The 20,478-nt window shown below is 42.9% G+C and overlaps 1 protein-coding gene across 2 annotated transcripts in view; it reads left to right on the top strand.

The window, feature by feature from the left end:
- The window catches only part of GRIK5 (glutamate ionotropic receptor kainate type subunit 5), a 98,686-nt gene that overhangs the window by 74,525 nt on the left and 3,683 nt on the right, over positions 1-20,478 (top strand). For both annotated transcript variants that reach the window (XM_061596459.1, XM_061596458.1), the window contains 7 exons: positions 738-851; positions 2,476-2,585; positions 5,889-6,062; positions 8,049-8,214; positions 12,032-12,257; positions 14,230-14,358; positions 20,023-20,144. In XM_061596459.1, the coding sequence (XP_061452443.1) occupies positions 738-851; positions 2,476-2,585; positions 5,889-6,062; positions 8,049-8,214; positions 12,032-12,257; positions 14,230-14,358; positions 20,023-20,144 (1,041 nt within the window). The remainder of the gene's footprint in view (positions 1-737; positions 852-2,475; positions 2,586-5,888; positions 6,063-8,048; positions 8,215-12,031; positions 12,258-14,229; positions 14,359-20,022; positions 20,145-20,478) is intronic.

Consider the following 20,478-nt stretch of genomic DNA (forward strand, 5'->3'; position numbering starts at 1 on the left):
TCCAGTCCGCTAGGACAAGATTCGCTAACCTGAGCCCCCCCAGATGTTGCTAGACCCCAGTGCTCATCAGCCTCAGCCAGCATGGTCAGGGATGATGGGAGCTGTTGTCCAGCAGCATCTGGAGGGCACCACATTGGCTACTCCTGCCCTAAGAGATACCGAAGGAAGATGTGAAAGGAAGAAATTCATGGCTATAACACTCTTTCACTGCATGGGGACCTATTTATATGTCAAATATGCATTCAGTATGGGAGAATGTCAGGGTTTCCTAACCATGTGGTTGGAAATCTCTCTAAGAAGTAAATGTGTAAACTCATCCTAGTTTTCACTGCATAAGAGATCAAGGCATTCTCTCTATAAAAGGTACTGGAAACTTGCCACAAATCAGTATGTAAAATTCAGTGTCTCTCCCATGCACCCTCAGTACCAACTTGGCCTTCCTGCCCTGCAGCTGCATTTCTTGCCTCCCAACGCTCTCTTGCCTGCCACCCCCTTCCTGCTCCCAAGGTATTGTTTGAAGTCCTCCCCCTCCACTGCCAAAGTGGTCTTTCATCTCTTTCAGAGAGGCTGCACTGTTTGCCAACAATCTATTGCTGATGCCTTCACTCTGAGCAGTTAGAAAAGCTGGTGGGTAGTGGCAGCAGAGGGCAGAGCTTCTTTGCAGGGGGCGAGTAGTGGAGGTTGGATGTGCAATTCTCTGAGTGACAGACAGGGGTCACTGTGCTTTGGTCTTGCAGAAAGCCGATCTGGCGGTGGCCGCTTTCACCATCACAGCTGAGCGGGAGAAGGTCATCGACTTCTCCAAGCCCTTCATGACCCTGGGGATCAGCATCCTGTATCGCGTACACATGGTATGTGTAGCCCGTCTTAGGGAAGTGGGAGGCAACAGGAGTGAGAGATTAAATAAATGGGCAGATGATGCAAAGGACACAACTGGGAGACAGTTTCTCATTTCACAGAGCCCACTAACTATGTTGAGAGAATAGATGATGCCAAGATTGTAGGTGGGGTTTTGACTCTTAGGCTGTATACACTTAATGCGTACATTTAAAGCATGCTATTTCCTCCAAAGAATCCTGTTTGTTAAGCATGCTGGGAATTGTAGCTCTGTGAGGGGTAAACTACAGTTCCCAGGATTCTTTGGGCTTTACATGTATGGTGTGTACCCAGCCTTATATTTGATGTAGTGCACTCTTGTTAAAGCTTGATAATGGGAAATTCTGATTAAAGGAACTGCCTTCTGAATGACTCTCTCTCCCAGAGTGGAGGTTTGACACCATCCCACACATCTTTTCTTTTTTTCCAGTTTAGGAAGACAGCAAAAAATGGCAAGTTCTGTCAAACTGGAAGGCTGCCATATGTGGCTCTTGGCTGCATTCGGCTTGATGGATCATAAATTATATTTGTGCTAATATAAGCAACAGTGGTAAGAATGTTGGGTTTGGACCAGGGAGAGCTGGGTTCAAATCCCCATTCAGCCATGAAACTCATTGGATGACTTGGAACCAGTCAGTAGCCTCAAAGGGACATTGTCAGGATAAAACGGGAGTGAAGAAAAGATGGGTGTGTGCTGTCTTGAGCTTCTTGGAGGAATGTTATTTTAATAAATATCCTGTTATTTGTGAAAGGCCCTTAAATGCAGCAAGGGAGCATAGCCGAAACACCCAGGCTTATCATGAATCAGCAAAAATCAAGGTAGCAACCCTGAGTCAGCAACTTCTGAAACAGCCTCCAGAATCCCAGATATAATGTCAGCAAGCCGGTTTCCTTCAAGATGTGTTAGAGCAAAGAGAAGAGCATTGAAGCTAATTGGGTAGCTATATGAAATTAGCAGTTAGCAGTTCACTTTTCTTTCAGGAACACTGCAAGGAGCACTGGCTCCAGTGGCACCTGGTGGCTCCATGTCAGTGGCACAGTGGAATTCACTCCGGGTTTTAGTCCGAACTTTCAAGGAGTTGTGCAAGGTGGTTTACTTTGGACTGAAACCCGGAGTGGATTCCCCTGCTCCACTAACATGGAGCCACTAGCCGGCTCTACTTCCACGGTGGCAGCTTTGAATTGGAGTGCACTCTAGGCCAATTGAAACAGCCCAGTCTTCCTATATTGGGGATAGGCAAAGGCGACTGGTCTATTAGGGCAAATGGGGTGCTGGCCCACCAGCCTTAGACTGCCTTCTGCCAGCCTCAACGTCTTCTTTACAACCAGTCCAGAAAGGGCGGCTCTTCCTCCTTAGTCTCAGTATTACTCTTGTAGAACTCAGCAGGGAGGAAGATGGGGACAAAACTAGAATGAGCTCATTCATTGGCTCTGGCTCCACCGACTGCTTGTCTCTTTGCCTTCCGCCTACCAGTCCCAATGGACACCAGTTGCCACCACTGGGGATAGGCAATGCTTAGGCTGGGCTAGGGCTGAAAAGTGATGGAGCAGATGGTTCAGTGTGCCTCTCCTGTTACCTTACTGTTTTTCTTTACACAGGGACGCAAACCAGGGTATTTCTCCTTCCTGGACCCTTTCTCCCCAGCCGTTTGGCTTTTCATGCTGCTGGCCTATCTTGCAGTCAGCTGTGTCCTCTTCCTAGCTGCCCGGTAAGTGCTCCCTATCATGGCTTCACACTAAGGTTGCTTACATGGCAGGGGCGTTGCGAGGTGTGGGCCTTAGTGTTCTTGGTTAGGAGGTTGCCTTACACTAAATCAGGCCATTGGTCCATCTAGCTCAGTATTGTCTACACTGACTGGCAGTGCCTCTCCATGGTTTCAGGTAGGGTACACTCTCAGCCCTTCCCAGAGATGCTGGGGATTGAACCGGGGACCTTCTGCATGCAAAGCAGGTGATCTAACCACGGAGTTTAATTGGCGGGGGTGTGGAGTGATCTGGACTACTGATGGGATATTAATTTAAAGGAATCACTTAAGATAACTTTATATAGAGTGTATATGGGGGTAATGAACTGGGTAATTAAAGGGGAAGTGAATTGATTTGGAGCTGGAAATTAATTGGAGATAAATGAATTAAAGAAGAACTGGTTTGGGGTGATCTGGGATGTGCATAAATTAACTGAGAAATTTTTCTGGGGTGATTTGGATGGCAAATTGTTGACTTGCCTTCTGTGACATTTAAATTCCATAACTGCATCTATATGTATAAATTAGCATATGCAGATTTGTGTTTATGGTCCTATGCGTCGAGTCTTTGAACTGCCTAGCAGTGTCATTGCTATGTGGTCAGTCTGGTGTACCCTCTGGCAGAGGTGGCCGGCTTCTGTAGTCTTTCTTGAGGGCTGCTAGTCCGGTGGGCAGAAGTGAATTTAGCCACACGAACTGACCTCCTAAGAAAGTCACTGCCACCTACCAATGAGCAGCGCTGTATGAAGATATATACGTTCACACATTGCAAAATGCAAAACAGAGGAGTTGCCAGGGCTGCTGGGGACGAGATTAAATGGCTTTGAGTGCTGCATCCGATCCAGAGACTTCCAGTTGGGCATCTTTGCTGGCTGTGATGCATCCTCCATAGTGTTGTGCTTGAGGAAGGGACCATCGCTCAGTGGAAGAGCACCTGCTCTGCATGCATAAGGCTCCAGGTTCAGTCCCTGCCAGCATCTTCAGGTAAAAGAGGATCAGGTGGAAGATGATGTAAAAGATCTCTACTAGAGACCTGCTGTGAGCCAAAGCCTGATGTCATAGGAAGCTCCCTTACATTGAGTCAAACCCACCGGTCCATCTAGCTCAGTAATTGTCCACGCTGACTGGCTCTCTGGGGTTTGAGACGGAGGTCTCTCTCAGCCCTACCTGGGATGCCAGGGATTGCAGGTACAGCTTGTGGTAAATGGCGTTGCTCAGACCGGGTGACAAGATGTTCATGGCTACAGTCATTTAGGATCTAAAATACCACTTTCCTTTTTTTTTTTTTTTTACAATAATTTTTATTCAGATTTTCATAAAACATACAAAACAAAATCATAAAACATTCAAAGACAAAAAACAAAACAAAACAAAAATGATTAAACAAAAAAATAAAATATTGACTTCCCATTAGTCACAGATCAAATCAGTTATAGGTCTACAATATATAACAATCCTGTCTCTTAAATTATATTATAAAATCACTTTCCTCCAGTAGTTATCTTAATTAATCATCAAATCTCATTTTTCCACAAAAAGTCAAAGAGAGGTTTCAATTCTTTAAGAAATATATCTATCAATTTTTCTCCAAATAAACATTTCGATTAATCCATCTCATCAAAATCTGTTAGGTCCAATAATTTCAATAGCCATTATTCCATTATCCCTATTAATTTCATCTTCCATCTTCAATAGTCCTGTTAAGTCCAGTAATTTCAGTGTCCAATCTTCCATTATCAGTATTCCATAATAATCTTGCTGTCATAGCCATAGTCATATAATAAGAGTCTGATGGGAATTTCCTCTATCCCAAATATTTTCTTGCCATCCATTCTGAATAAGTTGCTGAAGTACTGTTGTAAAGTCATATCTCTGTTCTTCTTTTTTACAAAATGCACTGGCTCATCTCTTGAGAGTTTTTCCATTGTCACATGGCTGCAGTTAATTCCATAGATTTTCACTATATCAAACTCCATCACGTCATTCCAGTCCAGAAGATTATCCAAGCCATTGACAACTTTATCTCTAATATCTTCATTAATTTCTTCAGAGATAACGTTAAATTCCAAACAGTAGATTTTATTTCTAATATCCATAAACTCCAGATCTTTTTCCAATTCCACATTTGTTCCAATCTCCAGGGCTTGTATCTTCCCTTTATTTTTTCTTTTCTCATCTCTGATCTCATTCTCCTCTCTCACAGGATCCCCTATTTCTTTAAGCTCCTGCGTCATTTTGCTCAGTTCAATTTTCAGCTCCTTACTGCCCTGTCGCAGGGTTTGTTTCGTTATCTCAATCTCATCCATTATTTTCTGAAACATAATTACTTCCAGATTCTCAGCCACTTTCTTGATTGCCATTTTTAAAACCACGAAAACAAAGCAAAACAGAAGTAAAGAAGAACCACTTCTTATTTCAGCAACAATTGGGTTAATATTCCAGGCTTGATGACATCACAGTATAAACAGAGCAGCCTGCCTTATCTCTCTATGTTCAAGAATACAAAACAAATTTGGTTCCCAGCATCAAAACAGTTAGTGGCGTCGTGAAGAAGCAGATTCGTCGAAATAAAATAGACCAAAAAGAGAATAGTCCCAGACAATATAACATTCCTCGGAATAGAAATCCCTCTTCTGTTTATATCTTTAGAATGCACTTCCAGGACAGCTTTTTGCAATAGAAACAGAGATAAGCTGTTAATTTCGTGAATAACAGAGAAGAGTTATAGCTCACCCAGAAGTACTTCAAAGCCGATCAATCTGACAAATCTCCTTTTGCTGCAACAATTTAAACCAAGTAAGAAAAATAATAGAAAGAAAGGTGCTTGCCTGTTAGTCGGTTTTCTCTTTGAAGAAAAGATAAACGTATCGCATTAAACAGATAGAGCAAAAGTTTGGAAGTCCGTCCGGCATTGTTGGCTGGACCTTTTCTCATAAATTAATGAAATCCAGTCCTCCCAACAAAAACAGGCTTTTGAGGTTGATCTCTACGTTTCTCCCTGCCCGGGAGAAATTTCATCAGTCAAAAAAAAAATGTTCTGACTGATTTATATCTGAATAAGCTTCTTTTGAGGCGGGAGCCCGTCTCAAAAGCAGGCACAAGCGAAGTCACCCTTCCCGGAAGTCTAAAATACCACTTTCCAACTGGTTTATGCTTCCTGTAATTAACTCTGGCAGCTGGTAGTTTAGTGAGTTCCTTCGTAAGACCATGACCCTAAATATATTTACACAGAAGTAAGTCAGCCTTTCCTCAATTTTTTTTTTGTAGGCTGAGCCCCTATGAATGGTACAACCCTCATCCCTGTCTCCGGGAGCGGCACAACATACTGGAAAACCAGTACACGCTTGGCAACAGCCTCTGGTTCCCTGTTGGGGGCTTCATGCAACAGGGGTCGGAGATCATGCCTCGGGCCCTCTCTACCCGCTGCGTCAGTGGAGTCTGGTGAGCAACTATGGGTCATGCACATGACAGGCTTGGGGAACCAAAGTTATGGGCAATAAAGGATCAGTGTGGTAGGTGGGACACCCAGCCGAGGACTGTATTCAGTGGAGACTAGTGGCTCTGATGTCAGTGGGGCAGTGAAACTGCTCCGAGCTTTAGTCCGAACTTTCAAGGAGCTGTTCAAGGTGCTTTGAACTACCCTGGACAGCTCCTTGAAAGTTTGGACTAAACCCTGGAGTGGGTTCACTGTCCCACTGACATGGGGTCCCCACTGACTGTATTCAGGAACTTACGGCAGATGTGGAAAAATTTTAGGCAGTTCATCCCCCCAGCTGCCTAGGAACTTTGTGCCAGTGTTTAAACAATTGAAATGTTGTTTCCAGCCCTCTATATAGGTGCCTCTTAAACGTTTGGTGGTGGTTCCTAGGAATTTGGATTTTTTTTCATGAGATGGTAATTAGGTCTTGATTGCCTACATTTTTGGTGAGGACAACATTTAATCAGAAGGACTGTCAATGGAGGACATATTTCTTTATCTTTGGAGGCTACTGTGATTATGGCATGTTGTTATAAGAGAAAATGAAAAAAAAGATGCGCATTTCTTCTAAAAAAGAATTGCCATTTGTGTATATTGAATTGTAGGCTGTCTTATATTTCATTCAATATCTTACATCAGAGTTTGGGTGATATCCAACTTTATTTGATCCATTAATTGAGCAGTTTGTTAAAAAGGAGATGATTCATTTATGAGAAATTCTATAATCACTTGCCAGCCTGAATATGAATCCATTTTTGTATGCACCAAGGCCCTTTTCAGCACCTTTTCCAGATGTTCTGTGACCTACTCTACAAAGATATAAAACAGAATTTACTAGAAGTCTTAATCAGAGAAACATAACAGACCCTTTCTTCTAAGTATATGTGAGTAGGACATGTTCAGTTAACAAGGATGCTGTTGGCTTGTATCATATGAGGAAATGACCTCTGTAGGCTAAATGCTAAAGGTGTTTCTTTAATGGATATTGTTGAGGACTTAAATGAGCATCAGTAGATGATTTTAATGGCTGATTATGAGCTACTGGGCATATTCCACCTGCTTTGGTGAGGGCTGGAGAGAAACATTTTAGCAGCGTGAATGTAGTCAGAGAAGGAGAGAGACTGGCTTTTTTGCAGCTGTCTGGTAGGCAGGCAACAACTTTTCTTCCATAAGGAGCATGCTTTATCCATTTGAGAGTTTGCTTGCTGCTTTGGAAGCTTGCAGGCTCCTTTGTCTCAACCTGAGTAGTTGTAATGTCAACTGATATCACAAAGGTCTTCACTTGATAGTAGAACCCTCTTCTCAGAAGGTAATGGACCCTGTAAACTTTCTAGCGCTTGGGAAATTGAGGGAATGTGAACTGTTAGAAAAACCTATGAACCAGCTTCAAGTTTTTTTGGGGTAGGGGGGAGTATACGTAGCCTTGGAACTTGTTTTTGAAGGCATTTCCAGGTGATCTGTTTGTTGAGCATTCAATCTGATTTGTTTGCAGGGAGACTAGACGATGTTGGTTATTTTAATGGGCATTCATTCTGATTTGTTTGCGGGGAGGTTAGATGATGTTGCGTCAAAGCAAAGGCTATCCCACTCTTTCCAGTGCATTTCTCCCTCACTTTCCTTATTGCAGAAAGTCCAATATTTTGGGGAACCCCTCCCAATCAAATGTAAATGTGCAGCCTAAATTTGCCAGTATGTGATTGAATCCCACCCGAAAGTAATGAGTCTGGAAGCATCCTGAAACTGGTGTTAGATCCTGAAAACCAAAGAGATCTCCTTAGCTACAACATTTCTTTTCTGTCCCTGCAGGATCGGTAGAGAGGTGTCCTCTTATGCATGTCCAGAGTGCCCTTCTCTCACTATTATCCCTAAATAAGCATTTTTGTACCCTTCCACCCAGGCTTTTGTGTGTGAACTGTTTTTTGTTGTTGCTGCTGCTGCTGCTGTTGTAGGTGGGCGTTCACTCTGATCATCATCTCCTCCTACACGGCCAACCTTGCTGCCTTCCTCACCGTGCAGAGGATGGAGGTGCCCATCGAATCAGCAGATGACCTGGCAGATCAAACCAACATTGAATATGGGACTATCCACGCTGGCTCCACAATGACCTTCTTCCAAGTGAGATACAGCCCTTATCTGTGTGGCTGCGCCTGCCTCCATTGCCTTTTTCTAAGCAATAGCATTTTCCACGACATGCCATTCCCTTGCTTCCTCCTCCAACAGTCGTTCAGCATCCCTTGGTCACTGAGCATACTCAGTCATCTTCGGGCTGTTTGTAAGTTTTCCCCCCTAAAGTCTTTATATACTACCATTAGCCTTGGGAGTTTCCCTGAGCCTGCCACTTCCGTCTTCTTGTGTGCGTGGGATGCTGTTTTAGCAGCAAAAGGATCGGCACTTGCCCCTAAAGTTGGGAATAGAGGGAATTATTTATATGTAACACTTTTTTGAATGTTGAGGTAATATATGAGAAGCTTTTCAAGACACTGTTGTCAGTTCCAAGTGTTGCTATTGTTAGCCTTGATAGCAAAAACACAGAACCTCCATATTCAGAGACAGCATAATTCTTAAATACCTGATGTCAGGGGCAAACAGCAGGGGATGCCAATCTCCGCCATGACTTTTCTGTGAGTTTCTTGCGGCACCTGGTTGGCCACTACTGGATTACGTGCACTCTTGCTCTGATTCAGAGAGGTGATCTGTATATCCTTAGAAGTAGGAGAATAGATTCCTGCTGGCTTTGCCTTTGACTCGTGTGGACATTCAGATCTAACACAGCATTTTCCATAGATGTTGCTTCAAGGGAAACATTCCAAAAAAGCACTTTCATGGACACTTGCTTGCATGTAAGTCCCACTGAACTCAGTAGGACTTACTTCTGAGAAGAGTTGCATAAGATTACACTGTAAATCTGAACTAGAGCAGTGTAGGAACCTGCTTCAAACTCTGAGGCTAATAGGAAGAAGCAGTTAAGCGGAGTGCCTCTGAGCATGTCGAGAGTGCCTTTCCATCACCACTGACTAGCCATTGCCGACATCTGTGCACTCTCTGTGGGGGGGGGGCTTCCAGGGCAGAAGCTTTTGCTCATAGGCCCACTTGAGCCCCTGCACCTTTTGCTTTCTAAACGTAACCAGGCCCAAAGGAGAGTGGGTCTCTGCTACCTTTAATAGTTTGTATAAAAGAGGGGATTTTGGCTAGTGCACGTTCTCATATCCGTACAAGACAATCTGCCCCCTTCCAAAGTTCCCTCTTTCTTCCAAGCCACCGCAGGATCCTTGTCCTCTCTTGTATCTGGAAAACGTTATGCCAAGAGAGGCTTTCGTTTCTTTTCATTCTCCAGACTTCCAGAGTGTTTTTTGTATACCTTCTTGAAATGTGTGTTTGTGGCCGGAAGGGGGGTTAGGAGATCTTCACAAAGCCGCTTCAATGAACTCGGTGGGTCGCTGAGATGACCTTCAGCTGCCTGTGTCTAACTATCCAGAATGCCCTCATATAAACTCCCAGCCTCAAGCTCAGGCTTCTGTCCCTTGGGACTTCTCTGCGGGTCTGGCCCTGGTCTGCTTTTTCTCTGATACTGTGTGGGGCTAAAGGCTTGTACCTCAGAAAATATATTCAAAGTGTATGTCTCTCAAGGCTGGGAGCATGAGGCCTGACACATGCGTCTGAGTGCACTCCTCAATACTACTCATAGTGTTGGGAGGGGGGGGAGGTCAGGGCTGGAGGTTTCCATGGCGACAGTAGCCAAGGTGGCGGTGACCAGTCTATTCAGGCCTTCTTCGCCTTCTTTTTTGGGGGGTCTCATTCTATCTTGCTCTCAGTTGCTCTGGCAACCGGTCTCCACAGTAACAGCAGTCTCTACTCCAGGAGACCTTAACGAAGGGAAATCAATCAACAAACAAGGTGGCAGACTGGATGGTGAAAAGGAAAGCCTACAGCCTTTCTTTTTAGTCAGGGCCCTACAACTTCTTTTCCATCCAACCCCAAAGCTGCCGCCTATAGATGTGCTGGCCCTTGTCACATCTGGGTTCAGGTTTACTGTGTTTTGCGAGGCTGCAGTTGGACTGCAAACTTATTTTTAGCGTGGAGTCCTGTTCTGCCTTCAAATGTTTTAAAAACCTTGACTAATGAAAACTGTTATTGTTAGAACAACAACAATAACAGTCCCCCTCCGCAAAGGATAGATTATGTGATCATTCCCCTCTGGTACTGAACTTGAGCAGGTCAGTCCATAACCAGTTTGTGGAAAAAACTGGACTACCCAAAAACTGCAGCATAAAACCACATGTTACACAAGTTGGACACACTGAAGTGCATTGTGCGGGCAAGTTTTTGTTTACTTCTCATGTGTGGTGACTTTTGCTGGGGGTTTTTTTTTGCCACCTGTCACTACACTGCACTAAGGCCTGAGCACAACGCAGCCATTTCGTTTCCATCAACCCAAAGAAAAGGATGGAGCATCTCTATTTCTACTGGCTATTGCTAAAAGCACAGTCACATTCACTTTTTTTATTTTTTATAAACAGCTATTTTGTGCAGTACTGCTCTTGCGCAAAACAGTTGCATTAACAATAAAATTGAGCTTCGCAGGTACAGAAGGCAGGAAAGGAAAAGGTGAAAAAAAAATAAAATGTCTCCACATCACTCTTTACCATACGACTCTTCCTGTCTTGCCATGGCTGTGTGTGCATGTGTGTGAACTGTATTCTTCTCCAAGTTGCATTACATTTTTCATTGCCCTGGAGAGGTGCTTCTCAATGGGCTGCTGGCACTGGGCGTGGTGGGGCGGGGCAAAGCACACAAATATATTTTTAGTTTTGAAATGGCTGTTTTGCACAAGTCTGGTAAATTGAAAACGTGTGTTTTTTAAAAAAAACAAGTTGGCCGTTTTGCCCGCTGTCAAACACACTTGAAACGTTTGGCTAAGGTGAGTTTGTTATGCTAATCCATGGATTTGTTTTTTAAAAAAGGTGGGTACACACAAGAAAGCAAATACCTGTGTGCATGCCCACAACAGGCCTCAGGTTTCCAGAAATTCCAGACGGTGGGGAAGTAGTAATTGAGGGTAGGAGACAATAATGCACAGTGCAAATACATCCCATCAAGCACTGCCTGCTAGTGCAGGTGGGAAAAATGGAGAGAGATTTAAATGGAAAGCACTCAGGTTTGGGTGAAAATGCACAAAAGTGCACATGGAAGAATTGGGTCTGTGTGACCCACATGTGCATTAACACCCTGGTGTGTACACAGCCTGTATAGTACAGTACTGAAGTTTTAAGTTGGCAACCAGCCTCAAACCTGAGCCCTTTAGCACAGCAGTGGGAAAATCCCCCCAGAAACCTTTCCTCTCTTTTGCAAGCCTTAAACTGCACTACAAGGCTGCTTGTTCCAAGCTGACTGGAGGCCTCTGTGTGTGTGTGTGTGTGTGCACGTGCACATGTGTACATATAATCTATATAATCTGTGTAACAATACAAAAGTCTGTCTAATATGTGTATATTAGTGTGGTATGGTTTCCAGCAACAGAGACCCTGTGGGTGAGTGTAGTGTATCTATGTCTCTGTAATTTACCAGTGAACTGTGTGGTGCTATTGTTAAAGTCTTGAACTTATACTAGTGAAACCTGAATTCAGGTTCCCACTCAGCCACAAAGCTTTCAGAGTGACCTTGGGTCAATCACCATCTTTCAGTCTACACTACCCTGTAGGGTTGTTATGAAGATAAAATGGCGAGGGGGAGAATCCCATATGCTGCCCTGATCTCTTTGGAGGAAGCATGGAATAAAAATGCCTGGAACAGTATGCACTGTTCTTTCCCCCACATTATGACAATGCCTATCATCATAATAGTATTTCACCAGTGAAAAAAACAATAACCTCAAAGCAATCCATTAATATAATGTCTGGGCATCTATTCTTTTCCAATCTCTTTCTCCAACCAGAATTCTCGGTACCAGACATATCAGCGGATGTGGAATTACATGCATTCAAAGCAACCTAGTGTCTTTGTAAAGAGCACAGAAGAGGGGATTGCCCGGGTGCTGAATTCGAAATATGCCTTCCTGCTTGAGAGCACGATGAATGAATATCACCGGAGGCTCAACTGCAACCTCACACAGATTGGGGGGCTGCTGGATACCAAGGGCTATGGCATCGGCATGCCTCTAGGTGAGTGGCAGGAGCTGGGGCAAATCAGCAGCTGGCATGGATGCTTAGAGCAAGACAATGAAAAATATCAAAGGCTTGGGGGCATAGAAGCATGGGCCAACATAACAACAACAACGTTATAATATTATTATTCCTGCTCCTCCCAGTGCTAGGTGTGGTACAAAAATGTCAGGATAACACTCTGCAGGAATCTTACAACAATCTGCCCAATAAATAAAGACACTTGAGATGATAATGGTATGCCACTTTTTCATATAAATATGCTCAAAGTGGTTCACAACAGAAAAATAAAAATGCAAATCACTAGCTCACTAACAATCAAATACTGACTCATTTCAAAATAATCTCTTATTCTAATGCAAAAGATCAGCAACATGAAAATTTTACGAACACATAAAAAATCCCATAATAAAGAATACAAAGAACCACCAACATTTTATCTGTAGTTGAGGGTTCTTAGTATTCACTGTGGTTTGGGATTTTGTTTGTTGTTGTTATGTGCCTCCAAGTCAACACCGACTTATGGCGACCCTATGAATCAGCGACCTCCAATAGCATCTGTCATGAACCACCCTGTTCAGATCCTGTAGCTTCCTTGGGATTTTGTATGCTTGTTAAAATTTAATGTTATTGATCTTCTGTTTTTGTGCAGAATAGATACTGTTTGTATATACTTGAGCCTCGTTATTGTCCAGAAATACCCAAGACAAGGCCCTATCTGAAAGTTTTAGCTTAAAGTTGTCAGCAAGAGAGGACCCCCACAGGAGATCTTTGTGGGGCTGAGCCATAAATCCTGTTCTTTGGGATTGGATTGGCATGGATATTGGAAACACACAAAGATGCAAATAAGGGTGGGCTCAGCTGGGTGGCAGGCTGTCGATGACATTTGCAGTTAAGGACACTGTGAATTGGTCACAAGGAATTTTTCTTTGAGGGCCAAAACTGACCATTTTAAATATGGCTGGTGAGCTATCCAGCACAAAACAGATATAATGAGAATGGTTTTTTAAGGGAGCTTTCAGACAGGCTTAATCTGCAAGTGGATTTTTGAGATATTGCAAATGGGTTGCTGGCAGCAGTTGTTTTGTGGAAATAAGATTTTCCGTGACAAAGGTAAATCTGGATTAAAATGGAGGGGAGGGGAATATAGGCTAGCATTGTGGTGTCAGTGACTTTGGGTGCTGCAAAAAGCTTGCATGCATGAGAGCACCAATCTTGCAATAAACACCAGTCTGGAAGCACCCTTGATTTCTCATGCAGACATACGTTTACCCTCAGTGTTGCTGGTGGCTCCATGTCAGTGGGGCAGTGGAATCTGCTCTGGGAACTTTCAAGGAGCTGTCCAAGGTGTCAGAACCCTGGACAGCTCCTTAGAAGTTCAGACTAAAACTCAGAGCAGATTCCACTGCCCTACTGACATGGAGCTACCAGCCACCAGTGCTCCTGTCTCACACAGACACGTACATATACCCAGGCAGGCAAAATCTGTCTTTTCGGAATGTTTGAAACAATGATTTCATCTAACATGGATCTTGACAGCTATTTTATAGTTGCTAAATAACATGCCGGCCTTCTTCACTTGGGGTGAACCTTGGCAGCAAGGGAGGCAGATCACCCAGGGATCAGTATTAAGGGAAACGTTCAAAAAGCGATAGACCTTGTAAATTTATATAGTGCAGAGGAACTATGCTATTGCAAGGAGCTTGAGGTGGATGCGGCAGCTTAACTAATGCCTGCCTTAGCTTTCTTAACTTAAATGCTGACGAGTCTTGTGTCACCAATAAGCTAACTAGTAGATGAGATTCAGAGTCAGCAGGCAGCTTATCAGACATCATCTGCAATTTACTGCTCAAATGCTGGAGCTGACATGTCAGCTTCTGCTTCGAAGCTTGTTTGAGTGATGGCCTAAGGAGGAGTGGATTAATAATCACCGACAGCACTGTGTCATATCTGCCTCCTTAACATCCTGCAGGCTCCCCGTTCCGGGATGAGATCACCCTCGCCATCCTGCAGCTTCAGGAAAACAACCGTCTGGAGATCTTGAAACGCAAATGGTGGGAGGGAAGCAAGTGCCCTAAAGAAGAGGATCACCGGGCCAAAGGTTAGAGGAGTGGGTATGATGGGTGCCGCCAACCTGAGGTTGCCAATCAACACAGTGGGTTGGATCCCACTAAGGTCTCGTCCGAGTACACCCATTGAAATGTATGGACCTTAAGTGAGGGCCACTCATTTCACTGGGGTGACAGTAAGGAACTCATTGGGTACATTCTAAGGTTTTCAATAAATATGTGACTACGGTCATCTCCACACCGTATATTTAAAGCACATAACTTACCACCCAAAGAATCCTAGGAACTGCAGTTAACCCCTCACAGAGCTTCAGTTCCCAGTGCCCTTAATGAACTACAGTTCCTAGGATTCTTTGGGGTGGGGGGAAGCCATGTGCTTCAAATGTCTGGTGTGGATTGGTGTCCCTCACTTTCACGCATACAAATATATCGGGCAAGTTGAAAACACAGCTTAAAAAAGAAGCTGGTTGGTGAAACCTGGCATTGAACATAATTTAGGCCTAGAACTAAGAACTAAGCCCTGGAGCTGTGGGGTCCAACAGTATATGCATGTTAGGTCCAGTCTTTGCGGGTGTTTGAGCCTCAGTGTGGAATTTGGATTTCATATGTGGCAGCCCGCCCAGAGCAGATGTAAGTTTTCTGGAGATTGCTAATAGGCTGAGTATAGCGACCTCTGGTGGTAAAGGAGAAGACTGCAAGCAGAAAAAGACTGGATGGTGAAAGAAAAGCCATTAAGATGCAGTTGTACATCCGCACCATACATTTAAATCCCATCCAATGCACATTTAAAACATATGACTTCCCCCAAAGAATCCTGGGAACTGTGTTTTCCCCCTCACAGAGCTACAGTTCCCATAATTGTTTGGGGGAAGTCTCGTACTTTAAATGTGTATTGGATGTGTCTTAGCACCTCCAATCATACATATCTCATCATATCAGAAATAGATCCAATAATGTGTCCAACTAACTGTTGAGCAAATGAGTGTCTTCCTTTGGTTTGGATGCAAACAATTTATTCTCAGCCGCTGATGAAGATAAGTGAAATGTACTGGGAATTATTTATTAAATAACTACTGCGCTCTGATTGGTTTTGTCTGATACAATCTTTCTGGGATTTGTTGTAACGTCCATGTTTCAAAGCTGAAAAGATAACCTCTAAGTTTGCTGACAATAACTCAGTGTGTGTGTACATATGTACAGACTTGCAGCTTTTGCTTGTGTCACTCAACATCCCTATGCCACAAACGTAAACCAAGATGTAACACATCTCCTGTCTCCCCAGGCAACCTTGGGAAATGTAGTGGGGGGGGGGACTTAGGCTCTCTTACAGAGGGTTCTGTGCACCCTCACCAAACTACAAATCCTAAGATGCTTTGGAGGAAACCATAGCAGTTCAGCTGATACAAAGATGCTATACTTGTATTCTCCCCCACCCCCTTTGAGTGAGGGCAATAGGAGGGCTATGTTGTGTCTAGTACCATCATCCCATTGCACAGAAATTGGCCATGGCCACTTGCCATACTTATGTGTTGTTGGGTTGCTTGTCGGACAGGTAAAGACATAGCTCCCTGCTGAAAGCAGGATTTGTCGGCGCTACCACCGGGCAGCAGATCAGCAGAGCTTGCTAGGGATGTGCATGAATTCCGCCCAGTTTGGATTTGTTATCAAATTTCTCTCCATCTCTAAAATGCCTATATTAAGAATCATAATTTTATTGCTATTTCCTTTCAAAACATCAATATTTCCTTTCAAATAATTATTTCCTTTCAAATAATTTGAAAGGTTCCTGCTGGGAGGAAGGGCGGGATATAAATTAAATAATAAATAAATAAATAAATATTTCCTTTAAAATATGTGTGTTATGTGCCTTCAAGTCAATTATGATTTATGGCGACCCTATGAATCAGTGACCTCCAATAGCCTCTGTCATGAACCACCCTGTTCAGATCTTGTAAGTTCAGGTCTGTGGCTTCCTTGATGGAATCAATCCATCTCTTGTTTGGCCTTCCTCTTTTTCTACTCCTGTTTTTCCCAGCATTATTGTCTTTTCTAGTGAATCCTGTCTTCTCATGTGTCCAAAGTATGATAACCTCAGTTTCATCATTTTACATTCTAGTGATAGTTCTGGTTTAATTTGTTCTAACACCCAATTATTTGTCTTTTTCGCAGTCCATGGTATGCACAAAGCTCTCCTTCAACACCACATTTCTTTTCTTTTTTTTACAATAATTTTTATTCAAATTTTCATAAAACAAACAAAACAAAATCATAAAACATTCAAAGACAAAAAACAAAACAAAACAAAAATGATTAAACAAAAAAATAAAATGTTGACTTCCCATTTGTCGCAGATCAGTTATAGGTCTACAATATATAACAATCCTGTCTCTTAAATTATATTATAAAATCACTTTCCTCCAGTAGTTATCTTAATTAATCATCAAATCTCATAAACATTACTTTATTCTTTCCACAAAAAGTCAAAGAAAGGTTTCAATTCTTTAAGAAATATATCTATCAATTTTTCTCCAAATAAACATGTCGATTAATCCATCTCTTTAATAATAATAATAATCTTATTGTCATAACCATAGTCCAAATAAACATATTGATTAATCCATCTCATCAAAATCTGTTAGGTCCAATAATTTCAATAGCCATTATTCCATTATCCATATTAATTCCATCTTCCATCTTCAATAGTCCTGTTAAGTCCAGTAATTTCAGTGTCCAATCTTCCATTATCAGTATTCCATAATAATCTTGCTGTCATAGCCATAGTCATATAATAAGAGTCTGATGGGAATTTCCTCTATCCCAAATATTTTCTTGCCATCAATTCTGAATAAGTTGCTGAAATATTGTTGTAAAGTCATATCTTTGTTCTTCTTTTTTACAAAATGCACTGGCTCATCTCTTGAGAGTTTTTCCATTGTCACATGGCTGCAGTTAATTCCATAGATTTTCTCTATATCAAGCTCCATCACGTCATTCCAGTCCAGAAAATTATCCAAGCCATTGATAACTTTATCTCTAATATCTTCATTAATTTCTTCAGAGATAACGTTAAATTCCAAACAGTAGATTTTATTTCTAATATCCATAAACTCCAGATCTTTTTCCAATTCCACATTTGTTCCAATCTCCAGGGCTTGTATCTTCCCTTTATTTTTTCTTTTCTCATCTCTGATCTCATTCTCCTCTCTCACAGGATCCCCTATTTCTTTAAGCTCCTGCGTCATTTTGCTCAGTTCAATTTTCAGCTCCTTACTGCCCTGTCGCAGGGTTTGTTTCGTTATCTCAATCTCATCCATTATTTTCTGAAACATAATTACTTCCAGATTCTCAGCCACTTTCTTGATTGCCATTTTTAAAACCACGAAAACAAAACAAAAATAAAGAAGAACCACTTCTTATTTCAGCAACAATTGGGTTAATATTCCAGGCTTGATGACATCACAGTATAAACAGAGCAGCCTGCCTTATCTCTGCCTTATGTTCAAGAATACAAAACAAATTTAGTTCCCAGCATCAAAACAGTTAGTGGCGTCGTGAAGAAGCAGATTCGTCAAAATAAAATAGACCAAAAAGAGAATAGTCCCAGACAATATAATGTTCCAAAGTTCATATTTTTTATTTTTTTCTCCTCGGAATAGAAATCCCTCTTCTGTTTATATCTTTAGAATGCACTTCCAGGACAGCTTTTTGCAATAGAAACAGAGATAAGCTGTTAATTTCGTGAATAACAGAGAAGAGTTATAGCTCACCCAGAAGTTCTTTAAAGCTGATTCATTTGACAAATCTCTTTTTGCTGCAACAATTTAAACCAAGTAAAAAAAAGAATAGAAAGAAGGGTGCTTGCCTGTTAGTCCGTTTTCTCTTTGAAGAAAAGATAAACGTGTCGCATTAATCAGATAGAGCTTGTTCGGAAGTCCGTCCGGCATTGCTGGCTGGACCTTTTCTCATAAATTAATGAAATCCAGTCCTCCCAACAAAAACAGGCTTTTGAGGTTGATCTCTACGTTTCTCCCTGCCCAGGAGAAATTTCGTCAGTCAAAAAAAAAATGTTCTGACTGATTTATATCTGAATAAGCTTCTTCTGAGGCGGGAGCCCGTCTCAAAAGCAGGCACAAGCGAAGTCAACCTTCCCGGAAGTCCTTCAACACCACATTTCAAATGACTTGATTTTTCCCTTATCCGCTTTTTTCACTGTCCAACTTTCACATTCATACATAGAGATTGGGAATACCATGTCTGAATGATCCTGACTTTAGTGTTCAGTGATACATCTTTGCATTTGAGGACCTTCTCTAGTTCTCTCATAGCTGCTGTCCCCAGTCCTAACTTTCTTCTGATTTCTTGACTGTTGTCTCCATTTTGGTTAATGACTGTGCCAAGGTAATGATAATCCTTGACAAGTTCAGTGTCCTCATTGTCAACTTTAAAGTTACATAAATCTTCTTGGATTGATACCAGCCTGTTAGGTCGACAGAATGCTTTTGAACCTGCACTGGCCAATGGATCCCATCCCTAGAGTACACACCCTGCTTTTGGCAGGGAGATGCATCTTTATCTGCTCCACACCTGACATCAGTGTTGTCTTTGCAGTGTAGTCACGTCTGATTGCCTGTGGGATGCTATGACATCGAACCATTTACAACCTGATCCCTGATAGTCTGGAACCATGTTCTGAGGAAGAAGAGCTGAAAAATAGTACCAAGGAAATAGCAGACAGGGAAACTTAGTGCCTGTGAACATCCTCTAACTAATTTGCAAAACTGTACATTTGAGGGGGGGGGTTCCCCTTGGGTGGGATTTTGGGATCCCCAAAATGGCTGTATTTGAGGTGAAAATATTTGCAAGCAAACATTCAGTGCTGCTCTAGGCAAATGCATCCCAATCTGCTTCTGACGTTGGGGCAGAAGGGCCTGCTAGGCAAGTAAGCCAAGTCTGGAGTATTTCGTTGGGAGTGCTGTCAAGTGTCTTAAAAGTGGCTGGTGCAGGGCAACTTGGGGCATGTACACACTGTGTGGTGATTGTGCATTCAGTGCTTGATGCATACACCTTTTTGGAGTGCTGTTCACATGACATTATCCCCACATTGTCCCTCTCCCACACTATTTGTCAATCTGAAGCACATTCTGCCGGAATGGTTGTAATCCATTTTGTGCTTTGAATGCACTGCATATATGTGTGCATGCAAAGAGCGCTTTCTCAGGCCACCTCCTATTGGGGCAGACCTACTGGTGCTGCAGGGATCTGTGCTACTCCCCCTCACCATGCATAACTTGTCTATGGCCGAAATAGGCAAAGTAGGAAGCAGGATAGTAACTTCCCAACCTCAGGATATACCGTTACATATCCCTGTATATCAACACACCAGTTTCCAGCCCCTCTCTTTTGGAAGACTGTGAAAAATATAATTAAATTAAAAAAGGTTTGTAGAAACACTAATTGAGGGGCAGGGGAGTTTGGAAACGCACCCACTTGCATGTACAGACAACGCGGGTAGTAGCTACCACTTTAGATGATGTTACCGTGTGAAGGTGTGTACAATTGCAAACTGCTGTATTCAAAAGTGTGTTGTGAAAAAAAATGACCCTTGTGCTATGTGTGTACACAGCCTTGGAGCAGTGTCTGCTCTGCCCTTGCCTTGCTGGCTCCCATCATTCTTTTTTTTTCTCATCCCTCTCCAGGGCTGGGCATGGAGAACATTGGAGGCATCTTTGTGGTGCTGATTTGTGGGCTCATCATTGCAGTCTTCGTTGCTATCATGGAGTTTGTATGGGCCACGCGCCACTCTGCTGAACACGAAGAGGTGAGGATGGGGGGGGGGGAGAGTCCCTGCATGGGTGGAGGAAAGGCCGGCTGAGGATAAGGGAACAACTGTCAGCCCCTCAGAAAGCGTAAGATGGAGTTAGTAAGCATCAGGGCACTAAAATGGTCAATCAGCCACAAGGAGAGTAGGAAAGGGACAAAAGAATCAGGTGGGTAGTGGAGCCAGGATGGCAAGTGTGTGTGTGTAGCCGGGGGGGGGGGAGTGGAGATCTGCCACTCCTTTCTGAGCAGGAACAGTGACCTCATCTGCCTCAGGTCAAGAACAGGGTGGAGGCAGTGAGGAGATGAGGCAGCAGCACAGGCCACTGCTCTTC

The sequence above is a fragment of the Rhineura floridana genome, chromosome 15 (genome assembly GCF_030035675.1).
Source record: "Rhineura floridana isolate rRhiFlo1 chromosome 15, rRhiFlo1.hap2, whole genome shotgun sequence".
NCBI classification, from domain to species: Eukaryota; Metazoa; Chordata; class Lepidosauria; order Squamata; family Rhineuridae; genus Rhineura; species Rhineura floridana.